This window comes from Mycteria americana, chromosome 3 (assembly GCF_035582795.1).
Source record: "Mycteria americana isolate JAX WOST 10 ecotype Jacksonville Zoo and Gardens chromosome 3, USCA_MyAme_1.0, whole genome shotgun sequence".
Lineage (NCBI taxonomy): Eukaryota > Metazoa > Chordata > Aves > Ciconiiformes > Ciconiidae > Mycteria > Mycteria americana.
The window spans coordinates 72,744,718-72,768,861 of NC_134367.1; the positions used below are offsets into that span (position 1 = coordinate 72,744,718).

Here is a 24,144-nt window from a genome sequence, read left to right on the forward strand (position 1 = left end):
GCAACACATGCCCAGACTACCTTGAAAACCTCATGTTTCACCACCTTAACTGCAATGCTTTATTTTCTTACACAGGTCAGCATTTCCCTAGTTACTCCTACCTAAACATAAGAAGTGAGAGCAGAATACTTTATCAAACCTTTCTCAAGAACGCTCTTGCTAACAAAATATTACATGCAAATGTCCAACAATCTTTGCAAATTATATCACATCAGAAGGGTGGAGGTTAGCAAAACTGACTCTAGGAACTAACACTGTTAATAATACCCTAACAAGGATCTAAAAATCATTGTGTGCACTTTGCTGCTCCATTAAAAAAAAAAAAAAAAAAAGGATGGAGAACATTTCTTCTAGGCAGAGAATGCTTAGGGAGATCAGAAACTTACTTCTATAAAGATGAACAACCAAAAATAAGAAAATAGAAAATCAATACATATTCTTTAAAAAGAAAGCCCTCAAGATAATGGAATACACATAAATAGAATTTCTACCTGTTTGACCTTTTTGTTGTTATTCAGAGAATACCAAAGTGACATTTTTTTTTTAGGTTTTTTTTCAAAGTCAGTATGATCTACAACAGGTTTCAATCCTTTATTTTTTGTTGGTATTAATTTTTGTTACTTTTTAAGATTTCTGTAAGAAGATATCTCTCTAACTTCTTGTTCACTAGTCAACAACTTTGTATAAGAAACCTTTCTATTCTCTATCTGTAAATATACAGGTTGATTCATATCATAACAACAAGTATATACATTCCATAACAATGCAAACAACTCCCCCATCCTTTCTACGATTACCAGGGAATTTAAAAAGAAACAGTACTTTCAAGTAATTTCGTTCTCTTTATATAATTTACAGCACTATGTAGGTATGACATAAGCATATACATAAGTGTTTCTCTGCTAGTTTAAGGGTGCTAGCATAAGAAACCTCATGTTTCATATTACTGACCTCTTCAAAAGCATTGTTCTACAGGTACTCAAAGTTCAACTTTAGGATTAACATAAGCCAACCTGGGTGTTCAGGACACAGAAGAGAATGGCTGCAGCAGTGCAAAGGCATTACTACTGCAAAGTAGCAACACCCCTTCCATTTTATTAATTCTAAAGTTTAAGCACACACAACAATTTTTATAAAAACCAGCTCACCATTCAGCCACAAGTTTATTTTGCCTGCAACTGTAACAAAGTTCTACATGTCTGTTGTTGCTTGTGCAGGCTGAATTTTTAATACAAAAAGAGTCTGCCCACCCACGTGCTTTCATGGGAACATGAGGGCCTCATGGTGAGGTTTTACACTGCAGCTGGACCAACCTAATGGCTCACTGCCACCAAAATAAGGCAGTCTTACTCTTTCTTCTACCATCTTCCCTCTGCTGTGCCTCTGCACTGGCTCAGGGACATCTGACCCCTGATTTGGCTGAGTTTGCTGAATTGGCAGAGAAATAATTCAGCAGGAAAAGGGAATGGTTTCTGTCCGTTTATCAAGAGAGGTCAGATGAATACTAATACAAGGAACTACAGGACACTTTCAATGCAATCCAGTCATTTAACTGGCTCAGCCATCTTGTGGAATCTCAAACATGGTGACAGGAACACTTGAGAAAAAGGGCAGGGTGAGAGAAGAAGTGCCTTGGGTTTTTTACATGTTCACTTTAAGATTATTTAAGATTATTATTAATATTAGCATAAAATGAAGTAGCATTCTTACCTTTCATTGCTATTTTATCCATTCACTTACATCACTGTTTGCCAACTTACCAACAAACCATAATATAATAAGCAAAATAATTACTTACCTACAAATCCTTTCTCTCCAACTAATTTAAGGGCAATTTTATCTGCCAAAACAGAAGAATTTCCATGTGCAATGTTAGCAAAAGGTCCAGCGTGAACAAATACTGGTGTTCCCTGAATGATAAAAAATATATCATTAATTTAATGGATAGGTGAGAACACAAGCTCAATACTCTTGCAGACTAATCAGATTATATATAAATCAAAAGCACATATAATGAGTAAGCACTGTTAGATAATTTGGGGGGTTTAGGTACATCTCAGGTGCTTGAGACCCCATTCACTGACAGGCCTAGATGTCAGAACCTGCTTCACTCACAGAAAGGTAACGGGCAGCAGTGCAACCCATAGGTAACTTACACAACTTCTCACTCAACCTTGTATTAATGTTTCATGTTTCCACTGCCCTAACGCTGTGGCGTGCTATTCTGGCACATGTACTACAATCAGCACTAAGTGCATTGCTGCAGACGGTACACAAAGAGCCCAAGTCCTGCCCTGCTCCATCCCTTACTGCTCCTTTTTTCCTCATCGATTGTAATTGCCATTCCTGTGCAGGCAAAGTAGCCGGTGGAAGCAATGAGGGACTAGAGTCAACGGTTAAGGAGCTGGAGAGGGAGAAGGGAAGTGACATGGCTGGGGTGCAGTGGGGATGCTGACATACAATGGAAAAGCATTCACTGCTGCTGGCCGAGCGCCTGGGAGCCCCGGGTACAGAGCTGAATTCCCCTACGCTAGACACCATACAAACACACAAGGAAAGTAGACTCTGTAGCAGGGAGCAATCTAAAACAGCAAAAGGATCGGCAAGGAGTTAACAAAGTAATTGCATAGGGAAATTTGTCAGATAGCAAGCAAATCTCAGCTTCCCTGTTACTTTTTTGGCAGGCATCACAAGGAAAGGAGAAATGAGAAAATTAGCATCTACAGGAGGGGATTAGGATTAGGTGAGCTATATCAACTGCTATCTTTTCTCCAAGTCAGAATACACAATCAGATGGAAGGATGTCACTTCAGCTGTCTTACTATAAAATACTTAAGCAAACAAATCCCCATTGTTGTGTTAACTCTTTTAAAAAACCCCAGCTGGTTAAAGAAAAGGTAAGCAGACAACTTCAGATTATCTCCATCAATGTTCTTCATGCGTTCTGTATTAGGAGCTATTGCCAACCCTTAAAATTTTGGGCAAGCTACTGGGCAATCTTCCTCAATTTTTGATCAGAAACACCAATTGAGGAGGACAGTGTTCCGTGGATCAGCTGCAGGCCACATCCAACAGCCCCATGAACCACAACTTGGAAAATATTAACCATACAATAAGAGCTGGTTGCTCCCCCTGCCCCAGTGTCTTGGGAAAAAAACCTACATAGACAAAAATTTTCAAGTTTTCCATAAAACACCAGAACAATTGGATTACAGTAGTGAAATACTTGCTAATATAGAAAACAGATTTTCCTGTTTCAGTAATACTGAAAACAAATCATATAAAATATATCAACAACAAGCATCTGTTCTTATTGCTTCCCTTAGAAGTATTTATACATAATTGTTTTGTTCAGAGCAAAGACAAGTAACTTTTTATCCACTGGCACATCAAACTTCAGGTTTGTTTTAATAAAACAGGGGATTTTTTTTTTTTTTAATCAAGAATGGAAAAGGAGAATATGTATACACGTGGGCAGAGGATATTCTCCAAAAACTAGACAATTAAGCTAAAGCCCAAAGACAACTCTGCCTCATACACGTTAGAGAAGAAAAAGTGGAACTGGAGCAGAAAAAGTAAATAAACCAGAAATCATACCCTGTAACAAAAGGAATGATGCAGATTATTATCATCGTAACGCACTGACTTCATAGTGTTTACTTAGGATTTTTTTTTCTTGTTTTCTATCTGCTAACGACCACATACTGCAATATCAATTGGGGTTTTATATATTTATGCAAAAAATTTAACTTGAACTATGTACACCTTCAAAGTTTCTCATAGTATTTAGGCATCAATCTAATGGGAGGTGCTGTGCAAAATAAAAGATTAACCCATCCCAAAGAGTTCATAACTTACACAAAGTAAAATGCAAACCACTTCCACCAACCTAAGTTTAAGTTTTACTTCCTTCCTTCCTTCCTTTTACCTTAACCCAGTCTTTACCCTTCTGGCATTCAAATAAATAAGACTGCAGTTTTCAGCTACCAGATTGAAATCCATGGGATTTATTCTGATTTGTGTTTTATTATTCACTAGGCTTAATTTTACTCTTCCAAGCCCTTAATTTCTTGTGGCAAGTTCTCATCTGAGGGCTGCTCTCATCAGAGCCCAGTGCACACATGGGCAGATGTGAAGTATGGAAGCACGACCACAGATGATGAGGGCAGCCCAGCCCATACTGTGGCAGCTATGCAGAGAGGGGGCCAGAGGCATCTCCCACAACATTCCCTGGGCAATTGTGCTTCCAAGAGTTCATCCACACAACATGGATGGGAAGGAAATTTGGATTGTGGGGTCCAACATCCAGAATATTGGTAGCCAAGAGTCCCCCTGCCACTAACTTGAAATCCAAACACACTACTAAACCACTGGCATGGACAGATGCTCCCCTGGAGCTCTGAAATCCACCAGAAGAAAAGGAGGAGTTATTTGAACGGTCTTTTCGCAAGGGCAATCCCCGGAAGAAAAATACAGCCTAGGTACTGAAGGGAGTGAACTCCAGCAGAACCTTGGGAGCCTCAGGCGCACCCTGGAACACGGACAACAATGTCTTCTCGGGCCAGCTTCAGTAACTCTGTGTCAGCCCATCCGTCCCACTCTGCAGAGTGCCACTTATTTTCATTACACTCTTAATAAACTATATGAAGAAACAAACAGTGGCACAGGGATGCATTCTGCTGTCTGTTTTCAGTACAGGAAATTTTATTATCCAAGTTTAGTAAAAGAAAATAAATCCAGAATGTCAATAAATATCTGAAGTTATCTGGCTGCTAGATGGATGTTTATAATACTTATTACCATCCTCCCCTCATCTTTACTGTGAGTGGCACTTGAAATGTAACACGAGCAGACCATCCCTGAGCAGCCAGCCTGCGACTACAAAGAGCTGTCCCATAGAGCAGCTGCTCTGTTACACATGGTATAAATAAAAGCTAAACATTAAGGGGTCGGCTCATGAGGGAACAAATCTGTCATGACAAACATGGATAAACACTATGAAATCATTATGTACATTTCAAACAAAGTCATCTCGATTCTGCAGCGTTGGATTTAAGTTCTACTGAAGCCTACAGTTATTGTAGGTGGAGTGCCCCATGTTTCCCATTTTGAGATTTTACTGTCGTTCCTGCATATGAAACACTGTCAATCACTAACGCCTTGAGGCGGCATTTCTGGTGACAGAGTAGCAGGGTTGTGATGGAAATCAACCCACCAAGAAACCACTTTAAAACCCAACAAATTAAAATACACACATCAATTCACGTATGGAAAAAAAGCAATGACACAAGTTGCCAGTTCAGTTCCACGCAGGGCTGGCATTCAGTCATTTTTGATTTATGAACTTCTAAACCTCTTCTCCAGTGCACGCAGACACCCATATAAAGCTGGTGCAAATCTACAGAGTAAGTTGTCCTTCTCCCCTTTCATAGGCCCTTAGAAGCAACTCCTCAGACCTCCACAGCTTAACACAACACCCAGCTACAGGCCCGATCACAGAGGAGTGCAGCTATCTCTGCAATGGCTACTCTCAGTTGCTGCTAACCACAGACACTATCACTTACAAATTGTGCCAAGTTAACCATCAGTATCAGCTGGAAGTCACCCAGAAGGTCTCCTGCTCTACCTCCTCAGGCAGTCTTTTTGCCACTCCTGAATACCAAAGTGATCTGGAAGACCTGCTTTGGTGAACAGTTTCATCCCTACTTGCAGGACACGTCCACGGCACAGTCTGAGCTGCATTTGTGTTCTGTTTAATAATATTATTCTGGTTTTCACACCACCAGCATGCTGTAGACACTGGATGTCCTTGTCACAGGATCATTTCTGATGTTACTGTTGTCAAGTCGTGCTGCTGTTGCTAAAGGTCTTTACACTTGTATTGAGAATTTGTTCTCCCTGAAAGGATTAGGATTATGTTGCCCAATTACTGTTGGTAGCCTCTTTGGAAACTTAAGAGGTCCCTCTTCTTTTGGATGCTACTTATTAGGATTATTTCAAGTGTAATTTAGGCTTCAGTTCTCTTCATTTCTGGTTTGCAAGAAGAAAGGCTTGCAATTCACACACTCATCAGAAATATGTTGTTCCCTATAGCAGAAGAGATGTTACTACATCCACCACCTCAGGGTAGACTAGGATTGGTTTGGCTTAAAATCTGTCATGCTGGAGGGCTCTCAACTCACAGGTGAATTGCTGAGCTACACTCAAGTGTGCAAGGCAAAATATCTTCCTTGTTCCCCTCCCTCCTTTTTTTTGGAAAAACTGAAGCTATTAAAATTAGCACCTCTTAAAGCTATTAGCATGAATAATTAAAAATAATGAAAGGTATTTATTCACAAAATGGGACATGACACAAGCTTGAGGCTCAAGAACAGCAACAACGGCATGGGCAGTACCAGAGTAGGCCATTGCATTCCTACACAAGGGCAATGACACAGTCCAAAAGGCACACATCAGCCAAAGCACAGCACTATCTCGGAAAAGATTTAGATAAGCTGGAGATTTCCATTCTTGGATAGGTGACTCATATTAGCCTGCAAGCCAACAGGTATTCAAAGGGTGACAAAAGTTAATCTTTGAGACTCAAATGGCAGGAGTGGAGCACGAAATAGTCTTCTGAGCTGCTTTAGTTTGCTGTTTTAAAAATAACTTTGTAAGAAGAATTTTTGGGAAAAATATCCTTGGGTACTGCGGTCAGGGTCCTCCTAACAAGCAACAGTATTTGATGAAAGTTGGCAGATGTTTCAGCCATAGCATAGATTAGACTAGAAAAGAATACCACATGAAAGGCAGGAATTTTATTGCATAGAAATGCAAATATAAAGAAATGCAGCAAAAAAAAAAAAGCATGCAAGTCCCAGAACCAAATGCCTATTGATCAAAAGAAACCCTTCTGACATTTATAATTGTCTTTTAGAACACTACAACAAAACCACATTATTTTCCAACAGATATGCAGAGTGCGAATAGAGTGATGCAGACTAAACACTCAGAATAAAAGCTACCTTGCCACTGATGCTTAACGCGCGCAATGTTATCCAAGTGGCGATTTAATACAAGGTTCTGGCCATGACATTCTTGATCCTACATGACCTGCAGTTTCTGCGACTGGATGTTATATTAAATTCTGACACACACATATATTCTTCACACAGCCACATGAAAGAACGAATGTTCTTTGCAGGAGAAAATAACTAAGATGGCTACAGTAAAATAACATAGACGTAAATTCTATTTTTCTAATATTCCCCGAGAGTAGGAAGCTGTCCCTATCCAAACACAAAAGCAAAAATGTACTTATCACTTTGACATGCTGCAGAAAATGAGACATTTTTACCAACCGGGGATTGCACTGGTGTCTTTCCACATTCTTCAACTTTTCACCATCCCAGGAATTGTTGAAATATTCCAGCTATGTAATTTGGATGGTCAAACTTTCAATAATAAACATTAATTTTTCTCCAAATGCATTTGTTTTCAAAACGGCTTCATTATTTCCCCATTTTTCTTCCTCCCTCTCCCCATGAATATTGCTCATCATTCAGCTTACTATTGAAAAGGCAATACTAGACTGCCCAGTCACAAAGTCATATTGCACTAATTCTGCATTCTTTGAGCTGTTGGAAGAAAGCTCACTAGGGTAAGTGTAAAACATTCCTCTCATAGGCCAGCAACGCTTCACTCAGTCCCTGAAGGCACTATGGCAAGATAGGGTGGCTGGGAGCCATCTTTTGAAAAAGGGTAAACAGGCAAAAGGACCCTCCTGTGTTTCTGAACGGCCCAAACTATAATACAGAATAGAATGGCCTCAGCGAAGCATCTACTTTCCACTCAAAATGCTGGGCTGTGGGAATCATTATGGGAACATACATGTAAAGGAAATACAGAGAAAGGAAACCTCCCTAGAAGAGCAAGATAGGAAACAGAAGGAAGTCTATTACTTGGAAGCCCAACCTGCCTTCCAGTGTGCTCAGAAGCAGTTCAACAGTGCACTGCAGCTTGTTCGCAACCCTAGGCAAAATTATGGCTAAAGCCAGAGTCTCAAAGAAAGTGGAAAAAAAAAAAAAAAACACAAAAAAGGTATAAATGCAGATAGAGTTGATTAGTTAACATACACAAATGAACATTTGCTAAAATGCCTTTATGGATTCGACCCCGGCTTGAACCTTGAAAGTTAAGCGCGGTGGCTGGAGAGAAGCATGACAAGCACAATATGGAATTTGAAAGCCGGAAAAGGGCAGGCATCATAAGCCATACTCACCTCTAATGTCTGCATTAGTGTGGGCTTAATTGCATCTTTCATCAAAACTGCCAAAGCACCTGTTACTCCCTAAAAAACAAAAGAGTCCACATTTTAAGGAAGTCAATTCCAAGGTGCCACATTTCTGAGTTACACTTAAGCTTACAGTTAAAACAGGGAAAAAAACCTTACACTTCAAAGGAGAAAAAGAAAGTGTGCTCATAAACCATAATGGATAAGCAGTGTCACAGTGTTGCATAAAGAACTTATTTAGATGTTACCTCAAGACTTCTAACATACGGTATTTACAGAGTGTGCCAGAAATAGTAATGATTTTGCTCTGAATACACTTAAAAGGCAGCAGGTAAATATTCTTCCTATTTCATGGAGAGACCAAAAACAGAGTTAAGTGATCAGCATGAGGATGTTCATGGGAACAAAAGACCAAGTGGCAGCAAAGGCCACTGAGAGCTGAGAAAGCAAGAAGGCAGGAACTTGCTAAAACTGCCTAAAGAAACGACAGATGTATTTCTTTCATGACAGAATCAATAGCATGAATCAATAGACAGCAACAACCAGAAAAGGTTATTTTTCAAGACTTGTACAAACATATATGTAATAGACACAGGATGAAAGCAGACACAGAGTTGACTAGGAGTAGATAATGAATACATCACGAGATTAAAAGTTAGAGGTGTCTTACTGTGATGATGAGAGGACAAAAGGAGCTGTGTGAATTGCTGCATTTTGGTTTTAAAAAACTCTTACTCCTCCCTAAGAATTTTGCTGGCTATTAAGTATAAATTTCACACTGACTGAGTTTAAAATAAGAGAAAGTCATGACATCCCTCTACACTAAAATCCAATGCCCATTTTAGAAAAAACTGGCTATAGAGTGTGCACAGCACTATCAAACTATATGCAGAGTGCCATCTAGAAACTACAAGCATATATTTCAATTTATTCCTAAATTACTTTGATTTTGAGAAGAAAATGTGTTGTCTTTTGAAAGAACTAGATCATGGATAGAAAAAATGCAGTAGTGTTATAAGCAGTGGCTCATATCAAACTCTGTGAAAACTGGAATGACAGACAGATAAGAGATATGAAAGTATGTGGTCATTACGTAAGTACAGTATTTTATACTAATTCAAGTCTCCCCTTTCTGAGCATCACATCTGAACCTAGACTTCAGCGGAAAATGAAGCAGAATATTTGGCCTCGGATAAAAATGGATTAAAACCAAAATAGTAAAACTGGTTTCTACTAAAGCATAGCAAGTGTTTCCTTGGGGGAGAGTGAAGGAAAGGAAAGAGGGGAGGGAAAGGTGTTTCTTCGCTCTCTGCATTTTATAAATCTCCACTATCTACAAGCCCCAAGAGACCCACAAAGGTAATAAGAGAAACTGGTAGCAAAACAATATCGTTTTCCCCTCTTCTGAATTAGTAAAGAATAAACTTCTGTTTCTTAATATGTGTAATTTTAGAAGTTAGGATCAAAAGGCAAGGAAACATCAGCGTGCCAGCTCTCTCTCAGAATGGCTGAGGCTCCATCACTTCCACAGAAGCAGCCTGGTGCTATGTTGTATATATACCCAACTACTCTCATTTGAATCCAAAGCTGATGGCTGAAATACAAGGAAAAGGAAAATATATTAAAAAGAGAAATAAAACTATTGTTGGTTTTCACTTCCACAGGCTCCTTTATAGCTACAGATTGTTTTAATTGGTAAGATTATAAACTACTTATTTTAGATAAAGAACTTAAAAATGCAGAAAAAATCTCAACAACCAATATTTCATAAAGGTTCATTTAACCAGTAGCCCACAAAATTTTCTGCTTTTAGAATAAAATGTAACCTCAATATTTTAGCCATAAATGAGTTGTCTTTTTAGGACCATGTAAAAATAACTGCCACTGCTACTCCCTTTGATTTCTTATATTTTAGTAATTTGTAAAATTCTTTCTAAAGTGGGTGTATTTCTTAGGACATTAAATTTTAAATCTGTTCAATATAACAATTTCCTTTATAAAACTGATTTGACTCACTTCCAAATCTGAAGCACTTACAAAATAAAATAGTGAATACCCAGTCCCAGCTCTAACAATTTAAAATGAAATGGAACAAATTTCAATCCTAGCAATTTCTTCATTAAACCCCAGTTTTTAATCCTACTAATTTATCAAAACAAATATATTCTTTTTCCTGATGATCACAGTGCAGAATTTGAATTCAGTTAAAAAAAAAAAAAGTCAGAGTGTTTGATTATTGAATAGCTCTATAAGCCTGTTGTTTTCCTGCTGTTTGATCAATTCAGCAGCCAGCTGGGACAGAATTTCTCAGCCCAGAAGCACAGGTCTTCCCCTTCCACCCCCAGCTGAAGGAAATGACGCTCATCACTCATTGCTAGCAATACAAAACTATAACAGCTAGTTAAGTTGTTCATCTTCTGTCTCACGGAAAGCAGAACCATGTACACATGCTAGTTAGGAGGCAATAGGTAATAGAAATATCTGAAGGAAAAGGTTGGTTAATTTTACATTTTCTTCCTGTATCCCAGTTTTTCCATCATCATATAGCATAAGCTATTCATCATTATGCTGAAAGAGAAACAGCTGGTGATAATTTTCAGCACATGAACGTTGAAATAGTTTACAATCTTACCACGTAAAAGGAGATTGTAATAGCTATTCAACTTTCCGGAGAAAAGAAGACAAATGGAAAACTTTACATCAGATCTTCCAACTGGTCAATGGCAAGGTTAACTCCCTGAGCAGCCACAGATCAGCCCTAATGCTCTTCTTGGGAAACCTGCCTAAGGACTGACAACTGTTAACTCATGCCAACTGTAGCCATCCCGAGTAGGGGTTTCCATTGTCTACTTCATGCTGGATGAGACCACCAGTTCATTCAAAGCAAGTATGCAAACAGCTATTTGCTGACCCAAGCCATATTGACTGGAAAGAAGGTTTTGGGAGAGAAACAAAAAATAAAATAAAAACAGGACACCTTTTTCTCCCCTCTCCCTCCCAGACAAATACTTCATATGTGTTTTAACTTTTTGGGAAACTTCATCCATATTAGTTATGCATTCTGGACACAACAACTCATTGTATCTGAAGCTGAAAGCAAAGAAAAAAATATGCAAAGGCTCCAATTAGCACACATCATGTCTATCTGCCTTCCATGGTTCTTAAATAGGTTTGGTGTCAACAACAGCCTTTAAAAGCTAAACAGCCAATAAAGTTGTCATATCTATCTGACATGACTCTGTCAGAATAAAGTTTTCATTCCTTCATATCCCCAAATCCTCCAAGCAGCTAGCAAAAAATTCCTACAGCTCACTCAAAGTCCCGGATCTGATTCTCAAAGCTATTTAAGGAATCAGGTTCCAATTTCCAATTCAGAGAAGGCAGTTATTTTTTTTTATAAAAGAATTAGAGGCTTAGACACTTACACACCAATTAAGCGTGTGAGAACCCAAGGTTCATTAGCTTTCCACTAACTCACTGTCAGAACAAAGAAGTAGGACTCTGAATCAAATGTATATGGACACGTAACTCTCCTGGGTTCCTCCTGGAACTGATCCCAAGTACTTCTGAAAATAATACCCCTTCCATCTATCTACCACTCGTCGGGGCAGGTATGCTCCCCAGGACAGCAAAGATCATAGAGTACAAAGTAAATTACACACATGATGCAGGAAAGGCAAACTTAGATGAAAAACCAAAATACTTTCAAAGCAACTTCCAGTGGAGCAAGAGTCTGAAGTCTAGCAAGAGTGGAAATGAAAGCCAGCGTTAGATGACAAAGAAGGTGACTGAGAGTAAATACTGTGAAATGAGGAAGGGTTACACAGACTGGAAGGCAGAGAAAAACCCTTTTCTTGATAAGAAAAAATAACAAAGTACTTGTAACTTCCCTTCATTTGAAACTATAGTCTCTAACAAAATGATAATATTTTTCTCCAATATCAGTTCTGTAAAAAACTAAACCCTAAACTGTAAGCTGAGATGAACTGCAACCACTTGTGTTTAAAGTGAAGTATGTACACAACGTTTCTGATGAATCAGAGAACAAAATATATTCAGATGACAGATCATTTATAAAAGTAAATATGAAGCTATTTCTTTTGGTCCTGGAATTATTGAAATCGAACAGCATGGCACAGAAAGTAAGCTGAGAAGAAGTCTTATTTAAAAAAATAGTGACATATTTATTTAATATTTTTCATAGCTGCTGAAATACTGATCTAGGGCATACATACCCATTTAATTTCATATAAAGATATGGCATGTGTCCATCAAAATTCTACTACACTGTAAAAGCCAAAAAGCAATTCAGTCTTCAAAATACTGTACAATAAGCACCACGTTTTGGCAAAGACTTCTGTATGTTCCATTACAGAGGACAGATATTTAATCCATTACTCTTGTGGAAGGAGTCTTCTCAATTCATGAAATATTCAATTTATCTTTTTTCTATTACTCCTAGCCTGCCTCTGCATCTGGTTTATATCTGCCAATGTGTATTTTAGGTTTTACTATTGTATTATTATAAATATATTGCATATAAAGTAAAAATTAAGAGTCAAAATTAAAGTCAAAATTAAAATTGTGTTTTTGTGAAGTATATTGTGTATACATCTGGAAACAAATCACAGAGAAGAGTTTAGTGGTTTTGATTCACATAGATTCCAATGAACTAAAGACTACTGTCAAACATTTAAACCTGCATAAATTCAATCTGGGTAGTATATATAAAACATGAACCCCAGAATTTTTTTTAAGTGACAGGTAGGACTGACCACCACCCATTGTTCAAGTTGTGTGGTACTTCCCATGATAAAGCTGCCTTTAAAATTTGTTAAAACTATATGCAATTGCAGTTCTTTGGGCTAAAATGTTCCATGTCAAGTGGCTATGATAGATTCAAGCTTTTAAATTTGATTTTGTTTTATGAAAATTTAAGTAAAAATGATTGAACTGTTCTTGGATTGCGAGTATCCGAAAAGCATGTATATTGTTTTTCCTACGTTCAGTTGTCTTGAGATCTTTCCTTTCTGAGCTATAAAGCTTTACTGCCTCTCTGACCCCGACTCAAAAGAAGGATGAAAATTCAGGTGGCAAATGGCTTCACATCAAACCTCTTACAACATCTGAAAATTTCCTCAAGATATAAACCTTGGGAAAATTAAAATTACAGTTCACAGGTACTCATTAGTGAATGCTTAGCCTTGCCCCATCCTGCCCAGAAAGCTTTAGCTGCAATGTGCAGTGTGCTTACAGCCTAGGGTGGAACAACTGTATCTACAGTCTGCACCAGGCTGGACCAGCTCTGGGTCTGGACATCTGGACCACAAGCAAAGATCTCTTCTCCTGGATCCTACAAGAATCCTCTTCTAGAAGGAGGAGATACAACCTGCGCAGTCCAAATGAAGAGGGGTCAAAAGCTGGGCTTGCAGAAGCATAGTAACAATATAGGCAGCACAAGCAGCAGGGGGAAGAGCAGACACTGCATTTAAAGGTCTAGAAACAGTAGGTTTAGTTGCAAGCTGTTCAAACAGACTGACCACCTGTGGGAAGAAACCAGGAACAAAGATGAAATGCCACGTGATAGAACTGAAATTTATCATCCTTGTACATATGACTTATGACATGGTATGGTCTTTGGTTATACATCTCCTGCTATTGTTTCCAGAGGATTCAACTTTACACAGTACACTTTCACAAGTGCATACAGTTATTCATAAGCTCTCTCCCCTTGTACAAGGTAACCAGTACTTAATTTGATAAAGAAATCTTAGATAAAGAATCTCACTACTAATTTCCTTTTTTGACATTTCTTAAATCCCAACACCATGGCATCTGACTTCTTCACCAATATTAATAAGTCTGCAGAAATGAAAAATTGGTCGTGTTTTCAGAAGAGAAACTAGCAAACACGAGGATCAAACTCAAAAGTATTCACCAATTTTGGATGCTCAACCTGAAACAACATAAAATAATTTCTCCTGGTTCAAAGTTCTTGATGGTATTTCACCCTTTCCATAGATTTCAGCTGTTTAGCTCCTGAGTATCAAGCCAGATTGAGGAATGCACAACTCCTCATGTACTGTAAGAATCAGTTTGTACGGACACAGCATCACACATAAACTTTGTGAAGAACATGGGAACAGAATGCAAATGTCCAAAAAGGCACTCTTCTGCCTTAACCATGAAATCACCTTCCTATTCTTTCCATAGTTCTCATCCTCATTTGTAACACCCTCCACAACAAAGGAGGTAGGAGTCTCTGCACTTCACAATCATGATATGCACCCAAGTCCTCCCTTGTGCATGGTATGAAGAAGAGAACCTGCAGAAGAAAAAGAATGCAGCAGCATAGCTGCAGATGGTCATAATACATATCCTTGACACTGTGATGATTTTTTTTTTTGCTGGGCTGTTCTTCTATTGTATAATATAGAACACTGCTTTAAAGAAGAACTAGAAACATATGTTCAGCACAAGTGACACTATCAAACGATTGAGACACTAAGCGTAGGAAGTTTGTTTAAAAAAAGGCCAAGAAAACGGAATCAGTAACAGACATTTTGCTGAGCACTATTTTCGTTTTAAGGACATAGTGGAAAAATTTTGAAGTTCTTTGTGTGCTGTTCATAATTTCAGCCCTAACATTATATTTAAACAGACTACAGAAATGCAACTGCTTTCATTCATTAAGCTGATTAGCATTAAGTGGTTGAAGATGGGTTAAATATTTTGCAATATTAGTACATTAAAGTACCTTCATACAAAAGTAGCATCAAGATTAAAATCATGTACTTCAAATGTAGTTTTAATTCTGACACTGAATTATTTTAAAGTTTTTGCATATGCATTATAAGGTAACTCATTCCCCACCCCCCTCCATTTAGCCAAGACAAAGTTATGCAACTGAAAAGGAAAATCAAAACTTCAACAGCTAGAATATTAAATGCAGTTCTTCATGTCTCCTGCATAATTGGGTGTAGTTGATTTGCTTTGAATTTTAATGATCACTGTACTTAGAAATTTTGGTACCCTTACCTTAATTTCAATCTTAAATCCAGGCAAGCTAGATGTTTTCATTTCCTTATTAAACTGGAATCCATTAAGGCTGTGAAGGTATTCCTGGCTTGTGGATTTGCTATCTTTGCTGACAAGGCAGGATACTAGTTCCTTTGCTCATTCTAAAAATGCAGTAAGTTTGTGCAGATGTCCACATAAAAGGGACAAACAGGAAAACACACACATAGTCTGTGCGATACAGGCAGTCATTGCCAGTAGGGTGGCATGAAACATGGCTCCAAGACATATCACAGTTGCTATAAGGATATATTTAGATGATAAAAAAAGCAGAAAAGCAAAGCATTACCATATTTATTGTATTTAGGGCATGCTGTCAATCTGCAATATATGAACTTAATTTAGCAATTAGGCTTCAGAATTCAAGTAATGTAATGTTACAGTAAACTAGTGCCAATCACAGTAAGCCTACTCCTGGCATACCGTTGGATTGCAAGGGTTAACTGGTAGCTTCTGGCTGCACCAGAACCTGCCATACACAAACATGTGTGAGCTTCCAACCACTGTTTGCTGACTCAGCCTGGCTATAAGGGCTAGAATTTGATATAAAGGAAGAACATATCGACTTCTTTCAGAAGCTGAAGTAGGGAATGAGGAAACGGCAACTAACTAATGAAGGTAAGGAAGAAAAAGTCTCAATGATGTGAAGAGATAACCCTGTCCCAAGCACCATCAGCAACCTATGAATTAAGAATAGCTTGCTTCCATTCTGATTGAGTGGTATAAGCATTCATGTGGTAACTATCATTGTAACATCTGAGCACACTTTACAAGTACAGTAGCAAACATTACCAGCTCTCTCAAATAGGAGCCCGCACTCTGACTGCCTCCAGCACCAAATTTGTTTGCCGTAGGAACTGCAGAAAACTATCCAAGTAGGTTATGGAGACCAGAGACTTCCTGAACCAGATGTTACCAGAGAGTTGGAAAAATGAGTTCTACATCTTGTTCTCATTGTGAGCAAGTTTTGGCCCGGATGATCTTTCTTCGATATCTGACTGTGCTGTTCAAAGCAAAATCCTTGGCATGCACCTGCCTTTCTAATGTTTCAAGAGGCAAAACAAACACATCAGAGGTTATTCACAGGTCTACAGCACTGAACATACCAAATCCTCTGCTGTTACTGGTTTTCCTTTCTTGTCATTAGCCACCACCATTTTCCCCAGCCTCTCCTTCATGTCTTGCAGGCTGGTGGTAAGTGCCAGGATGGCCATAATTTCGCTTGCAACAGCAATATCAAACTGAGCCTGTAAAATAGAAATGAGAATCATGAACCAAATCAAAGTCAGGTCAAGTACTCACAGGGAATTGTCAGGAATAGACTCAGGAAAGACAGATTTCACACTGGAATTCAAACAAGTTCTAAATTGTAACCCACAGCTTTTGAGATTACTCAGACTAGAATAACTTGAAACACTTTGTTTATAGACTCTCATTAATGTTCTCTGTTACACTTTATTTACTTGGGGACCAGTCCGGCAGAGTGCTTAGCCCCTTGGCTCACATTATCCTTAGCAGAAGCTCCCTGAAGGACCAAGAATATTTTCTGTGGCAAAAAAGAAAATCACCAGATGTGGTTTGAGCTTTACTGGCATGAGCACAACATTGTGTTGGGGTTTTTTGGTTTTGTTTTTTGGGTTTTTTTTTCTCCAAGTTTTTTATTCTGGTTTCAAAAACATTCTTGTTACATTTGATCATTCTTTTTCTACATCAACTCAAAATTTAGAGTCTATGCTGCTCAGTCTTGTGCTTGACCTATGATAATGTAAAATATATCTTCATCCCCCCCTTTTTTTTTTTTAAGAACAAATATGTAAGTTAAAAAAACCCCAAGAACTATATGTGGCATCAGTTCTATTGCTCTTGTAGAAATACATCCATACTGTGCAGTATTTTGGCACTACATAAGCTGCGGGACTTACTCTTCTTTAAGAGCTTGCGGTATACGTTAGCAGTATTTGTACTAATTTATCATTAGTAAAGCCCAGGCCACGTGCTGTCAGAATGTAAACAGAGAAGAAAGGCAAAGTCACTAATGTATTATGTGACAGGAATGCAACGTTGGGGGTGAACAAGAACTACAGCTTCTTTAGTAATCTCTCCATCTCCAGCAATTAAAGTCTACACAAAAATGTAGTAATTGACATCCCTACTACTATCTATGTAAAAAAAGCCCCCAAGACTCTTTCTATGTCAGACCTCTACTAGATGTATCACATACCGACTAATACCGGAGGAATCTGTTCAAATTGAGGGCTTTGCCTGTTTTTAAGAAGCATCTACATAGAGAATTGTTCAACATATATATACCTTACCACTCCTATCCATTTGCCCAGTACTTTAACAGCTTCTGCCCTTTTTTAACCTATGTTCCTGCTTTTAGATTCTGTCTTGACAGCTACAGCGCAGAGCAGCCCTATTCAGGCTGACCTCTATGTACCTGCATGTTAGTCAAAACTTCTGAAGACACCTGAGCACTTTTCTGCATTGGGCACAGTCAGGGAGAGATATATACCATGGAAAATAAAAAAATAATCCTGTAATTGAGATTTTCAGCACAAAGATTCAAATGAAATGCTGAAGTTACAAAGCAGATTTTCTGTATTCCCTGGAAGCAGTTCTATACATAACAGAATAGCTGGGTACACAATGAACATTGTTAGTGTTGCGATGACATGGATGCTACTATCTTTTCTGAAGTTAAGAATGTCCCCGGTAAGTCATTGCAGCATACATAAGACAGGAAATAAGCCCAAGAAATCTATGCCCAACCCGTATACTGGAATATTATCTAACTTTATCAGGAGACCAAAAAATAAGTTTTTATTAGCATTGTTTCTATATAAACACAAAAGGACAGGAAAAACAATCCCAAGTAGATGCTCAAAGAGTGACATAATATTTAATTGAAAAAACAGGCACAAAAGACTGTGGTAGCAGGTGCTATTTTAACTCTAATAACCTTTATACACCAATGAAGTGCTGACAGAAGTCTTAGCTGTAAAGTCAGCTCTCTATTGATGAAAGGATCCACCCACATGGATTCAATTGCAGGATCAAGGGCATCAGTCATGTAATACTCTTTGGAAACCACAGCACCCCTGTTCATTAAAATGCAGACTTTTGTGCCTGCTGTGCTCTGCCATTTCACACAGGTGTCATTGATTTTAAGAGTGCTAGAACATCACTCCAAATATTTATAAAATGCATCTGTTAACTATGAAGCCCTGTTTTCTCTGGATCTCCGGCTAGGCTCCAAAATGAGTTTTCCGAACTGTTCTCTATTTCTCGAGTCACTAGGTCCATGTTAAAATGTGAATGGATATGCATCAGTCCAACAAATCAAAATTGAAAGCATCAAGGTCATTTTAGCCAGAACAGTACAGAAGCAACATTTGACAGCCATGTCAACTAGTATGCTATAATAAAACAACCCACATTTAACTACAGCAGCATAATTACAGTGGTAAAATGCTACACAATAAGGCTGGCAGAACCTGGCTCAAAGCTAATTATCACAATGAGTCACTGAAACAGATCTAAACATAGGAAAACATCTCAAGTGTTGAAAGAACTTGTACCAAGTATAATATTTTGTACCCCCTGCCCATTATCAGAGATAAGTATTAGCTAATATCAAGTTTTCTGTAAGTTATAGACAGAAGAGTCTCTATCCCGTGTGTTTAAAACCAAAACAAGCAAGCATTTCTAGTGGAAGGTATCCCCGCCCATGGCAGAGGGGTTGGAACTAGATGATCTTTAAGGTCCCTTCCAACCCAAACCATTCTATGATACTATGACTTCTCTTTTAAGTTCTTCTCTCCAATTTGACTGTTTTACCTGCTGAACTGGGCAAAAACATTAGCACTATTTTTTGGTCTCTTTATTTAGGCACAAAGCCTAGAAGAGGTCTGAAATGATAAAGAAAAATTAAAGATACGATTTCCAAAATGAATGAAAGCCTTATCTCTACCACAACAGCTACTTACTTCACCTCAAAATAGTCAGAACCTTATGAATTTCATGACCCAGAATGTTAGATTACAATATCTTAATCGAATTAGGAGCAACTCCACATTATCACAATGAGTTTGCTCCATCTGACATTGCTGTTCCACACTGCATTGTTTCAGAAATGGATGTACCCACGTGACACCAGGAACACTTGTTCAGATAGTGTTGGAAAAGTCTGGCTTTCAATTTATCAGTAGTTCTTTAATAAACTTCCAGAAGCTCTCATTCAGCAGTGTAAAAAGCTAACCTACATTAGCGTGAAGTACACACATGCTCATTTTCTGACCTATCCCTTCAAGCCCACTTATTAAAATTAAGCACATGCTCAAAGTTCTTACAGTTTAGATCCCAAAACTGAGATGCATGATAGGGAAATAAAAACTCTGAAAAAAAAGCTAATGGTCATTTTCAGTCCTCACCAATGGGACCACCAACACAAGACACCCCTCCCCCCAATTTTTAACATTAAATTTAAATGGAATTTAAATTACATAAATACTACAGAAATAGTTTGAGGGACTTAAAGTAAGAAAAATCATACAAATTAACCTTATAAGGGCATAAGGGTACATTTTATAGGACGACAACGCTGAACCCCTAACATATGCAATTTTTTCAAGTACTTTTAACACATTGTGCAGTGTGCATTGGTTTCTGTTTCTGAAATTTCAGACTCAGTTACTCATTAACACAATCAGTTTCACTGCAAGAATACTATACAACAGCAACAGATGTTAGCACTGCAATTCAAAGAAGTATGCTGAAAGAACTGCAGAAACATCTCTCAGCCTCTAAAGCAAAGTCTGTCCAGAATGAGATATATTAACTGCCTTTTACGTACCTGACGGACAAATCCTTTCTCTGTATTCGCCTGCCCAACTGTTATTTTGCGCAGGAACCTGTCATTTGTATCCACCACTGAAATAAGGGAATAGCAAAAGCAAAACATGTTAACAAGGATTCAGGGATCTGGGTTTTTCCAGGCGTACCTGCTGTTATACGTGTAAGATTCAGCTGCTTGAACAGTGTAACTGGACAACCACGCTCCTGCATGTTACCATTAGCACTGACTTGGTTTCTCTCTTCTAGTTGATACCATTAGATGACAGGTTGAAATAACTCAAATACAATTTCTCTGAACAGTATTTGAAGCTAACAGATTCTTAATATTCTAACATATAAATTAATGTTTTACCTAAACAAGAAAAATCTGTCTTAGTAGATACAATGCACTTCAGACCTAATTCAAATCATTTGCTTCGTCATTGACTTGTTAAGAACTGATTTTAAAACTGCATGATGTAGGTTAAACTTGGTCTGTTTCTTTTTTAAAGGATGATTATGTTGTCAGATTGGTTCTTCCAGACAAGTCACTTCCTTGCACATCACAGTAACTAACTCCACATTCAGCTGCACAGCATTCAAAGGAAGGGTTTTTTCAACTGCCAAGAACAACCATCTGCTATTTAACACAACTTCAATTTCAGACAACTGTCTTTCTAACCTGGAAACACTTTTGGTATTGCAAGGGCATGTCCAAACCATCCTGCGGAATTGCTAACTTCACTAACAATCACTGCAAGCCAAGTTCTCAAATTCTGCACTGACAACGCTCAACTTCAAACTTGCCTTTGTAGGAACCAAAAGGAAGGACTGAGAATAATCGAAGAAGCTCTCTCATCTTCTGAGAACTGATCAGGATGTTTCTTCGGAATAAACATTAGGAGGAAGTTTCTGTTTGTTAGAAAATGAGACCAAACTCCAAGACCTCTCCTTCCCAGGAATGGCAATCCCTACAGAACGCAAAAAATAGGCTCCCTCTATCTTACAGACTCTTTAGCCCTACAGATGTTTCAATCTGCACCAACCCTAAAAGGAAGGGTGGAAGTACTCTTGATCAGTTCAGCCTGTAGCTTGGCAATCAAGTCAATCCACTGGTAGATGTAGATTTGAGCCCTGTTCATTTAGAAGCAGAGAATCAAGGAACCTCCGGAGAAGTTCCTTGAAGAATCACCTCCTCCCACTTTTCCTGCTGCCTTTGGAGATTAACAAATTCGTCTGTACAGAAAAGGACCATCTAATTACTCGAGAACAAGGGGGACTTTGAATCTCAATCCTACACAACCCCAATTCAGGGTTGTGAGTGAGCTGGGAGAAAAGGAAGGTTTAAGCCATTCCCCCTTCTTAAGCATTTCTCATGGGGCTGTTGTAAATACCATACGCGCCTTCCTCCCACTGCATGGTATTTAGGCCCCTAATTTCTTCAGGAATTCCATTTAAGGGATGGTGCAACACAGATTTGGTTAACTCATTTTGGTTTCTATTTATATACAGTCATACCCTAAAACACTACAGTACTGGCAGAAATTGCAGAACAGAGACTGGTACATGGAAGCAGTAGCCTCATACCAAGCTGTGGTACCATATGCCACCGTGAAGCCATATGGCAAGCTGATCTCTCAAGCACAAACTTACCCCTTCTCCTCCTAGGAAGCTCAGTCTCACGAGCAGCCTTAAGCAGACCTAAATGTCTTTCCTGCCTACCAAGGCACTGCTGAGAGCAGGAACTAGCCTTCCCACCAGCCTGGACAGCCAGTGGGCTGCTTTTTATCTGCCCCTTCCTAGTGAAATCATGTAACCTAAAAACCTTTACCATGAAATTAAAACTACCCCTGCAACTCTTTCTGGTCACTGGGATACACTGGCTTTCTCACTATGGTCAGAATTCATTCTCCAGGAAGATTCCAACAGCTGCACTTAGAAGTAGTAGAATAAGAAAGAATTGATTTTGCCACAAAAGCAATTTTTCGTTCTCCAAATTTTCCCTCTTCCTTACCCAAAGTAAAAGTTTCAGGACAGTTTAGGTTCAACCAAGTGTTAGGTTTAATGTATCTACTTCCTTATCCTCTAGAGATATAAACAGGATCTGAATACCAGGGGAAGGGTAAGTAGGGGGAAGCTTTCCTTCTTTTCAGTATGTTGTACCCGTTCAAGTTAGTATAAGATGACAATGAACGTTAAGCTCGTGACACTTCTAAGGAAACAGGTCCTGACTAAAATTAATTTCCAGGCAATCTGATAGCTTTCTCTTCTGCCCTACAAATTCCCTGGTACGTAACAAGCTTCACAGACATATGGATTGCAGAAACAGTCCCAAATAAAACATTTTGCAAGTTATCTAAAACATTCCTAAAAACATTTTTTATTTTTCTGAAATGTTTAAGATATGTACATCATATAGAGTTGTGTGGAATAGAAGTTTCACTAACATTGTTTGAGATGAATTAAGTAACTCACTTGAGGTTAACAGCTGTTGAGTAATGTTGCCTCTTCCCAAACCCGTGCTGATAAAAATGATGAGTCATACTACACTAAATATTTATATTACTCCTTCATCCTAATACAGGTCTCTTCCAGACACACTGTGTGACTAATAAAAAAATCTTATGCCACATCCCCCAGTATTATCTTGAGAAAAATATCCCAAGTCTGAGATGAGATGCACACAAAGGGCACAGTAAAACATGGCCAAGACTCCTCACTCAATAGATTCACCTTATTTCTCTGAGCATCACAATACATTCCGTTTAACAATGATTTTAAACTAATAACTTTGGTGTTTGAGAACTTAGGAAGAAAATAAAATCCAATGGAATTTAGCTGAAAACTTTATGCAGAGTCTATTTCCTTAAAAAAAGAAAAAGAGAGATACAGAAGCTGAGGTAAACACTACGTTTTAACCCAGCACTAGAACTGGAAAATGCAGAGGGGAGTTGTTTAAGCGTGTGAGAGTTTGAAACTCACAGTTGAAACTGTACCACAGCTTTCACCTCTTCTTCCTAACAATGCAAACAACTCAAGACACTTTAAAAATAGGAAAAGCACATAATCCCTGAGGCCTATTTAGTCTCTGAGCTACCCAGACGGCTGAGCTGGGAAGGATGAGGGACCAAAATCAAGTAGAGTAAGTACAAAGAATCTAAAACCATAATAGACACAGTTAAGAAAAGATTTGTAAAATGCACAGAAAAGCCACTTTCATATGTTTTAAGATGTATTATCTAATGTAAGAGATACAAGGGATGTACTTAAACTGTCAGAGCAACCTATCTTTCAGAATATTAGCAAAAGCTCTTGAGTTACTGCAGATATTTGACCAATTTTAGAGCAACATACTGCACCCAAAGTTGTTACGCACCCACATTTCCCACTTGCAAATGGGTTGTTCTTACAGTCAGAGAGCAGAAACAGCTCTGATTCAGGTAAAATTAAGCAAATTAGGAAACAAGTTATAGTTAAACCCAAGCTGAACGAGGCTTTTTGACTACATACCTCTTTGCCATGTTATGGTAGATGGGTCAATATCAAGGCGTGCAAATTTGCTGATCTCCTCTTCTGTTAATGTCCCAGGATCAGTCTTGTTTATTCCCAGCCTCTATGCAAAAACAAGTTAAAGAAACGCAATGTAAGTGGCTTTTTTGCTTTAAAAGGCATAGCTGCTCTGGCTTATCACCCCCACTTTCAGCAAGCATTTTGGAAAGAAGCACGTCAGTACCAAAACTATTTAAAAAAAAAAAAGCACATAGGAAACTACCTGTAACTAAAATACAGGCAAATATAGATGGAGAAATGAAACAAAAAAGGAGAAATACTCATAGGCCATTAAATTAACAATCTCTTTCTACATAGAAGAAACTCTTAATGTAAACCAAAGAAAAAAATTCAACATTATCAGTTCCTAATAAAAAGATAATTAATTGCTTGCTCTAGTTTGTTCAAGA

The 24,144-nt window shown here is 38.3% G+C and overlaps 1 protein-coding gene across 1 annotated transcript in view; it reads right to left on the reverse strand.

Annotated features, from left to right (window-relative positions):
- Window positions 1–24,144, reverse strand: part of LOC142408456 (monofunctional C1-tetrahydrofolate synthase, mitochondrial-like) — a 124,560-nt gene that overhangs the window by 93,873 nt on the left and 6,543 nt on the right. The window contains exons 5-9 of the mRNA XM_075498987.1: window positions 23,696–23,798; window positions 20,205–20,281; window positions 16,456–16,596; window positions 8,261–8,329; window positions 1,799–1,910 (exon numbers count right to left, since the gene is read on the reverse strand). Coding sequence (XP_075355102.1) covers window positions 1,799–1,910; window positions 8,261–8,329; window positions 16,456–16,596; window positions 20,205–20,281; window positions 23,696–23,798 — 502 coding nt within the window. The remainder of the gene's footprint in view (window positions 1–1,798; window positions 1,911–8,260; window positions 8,330–16,455; window positions 16,597–20,204; window positions 20,282–23,695; window positions 23,799–24,144) is intronic.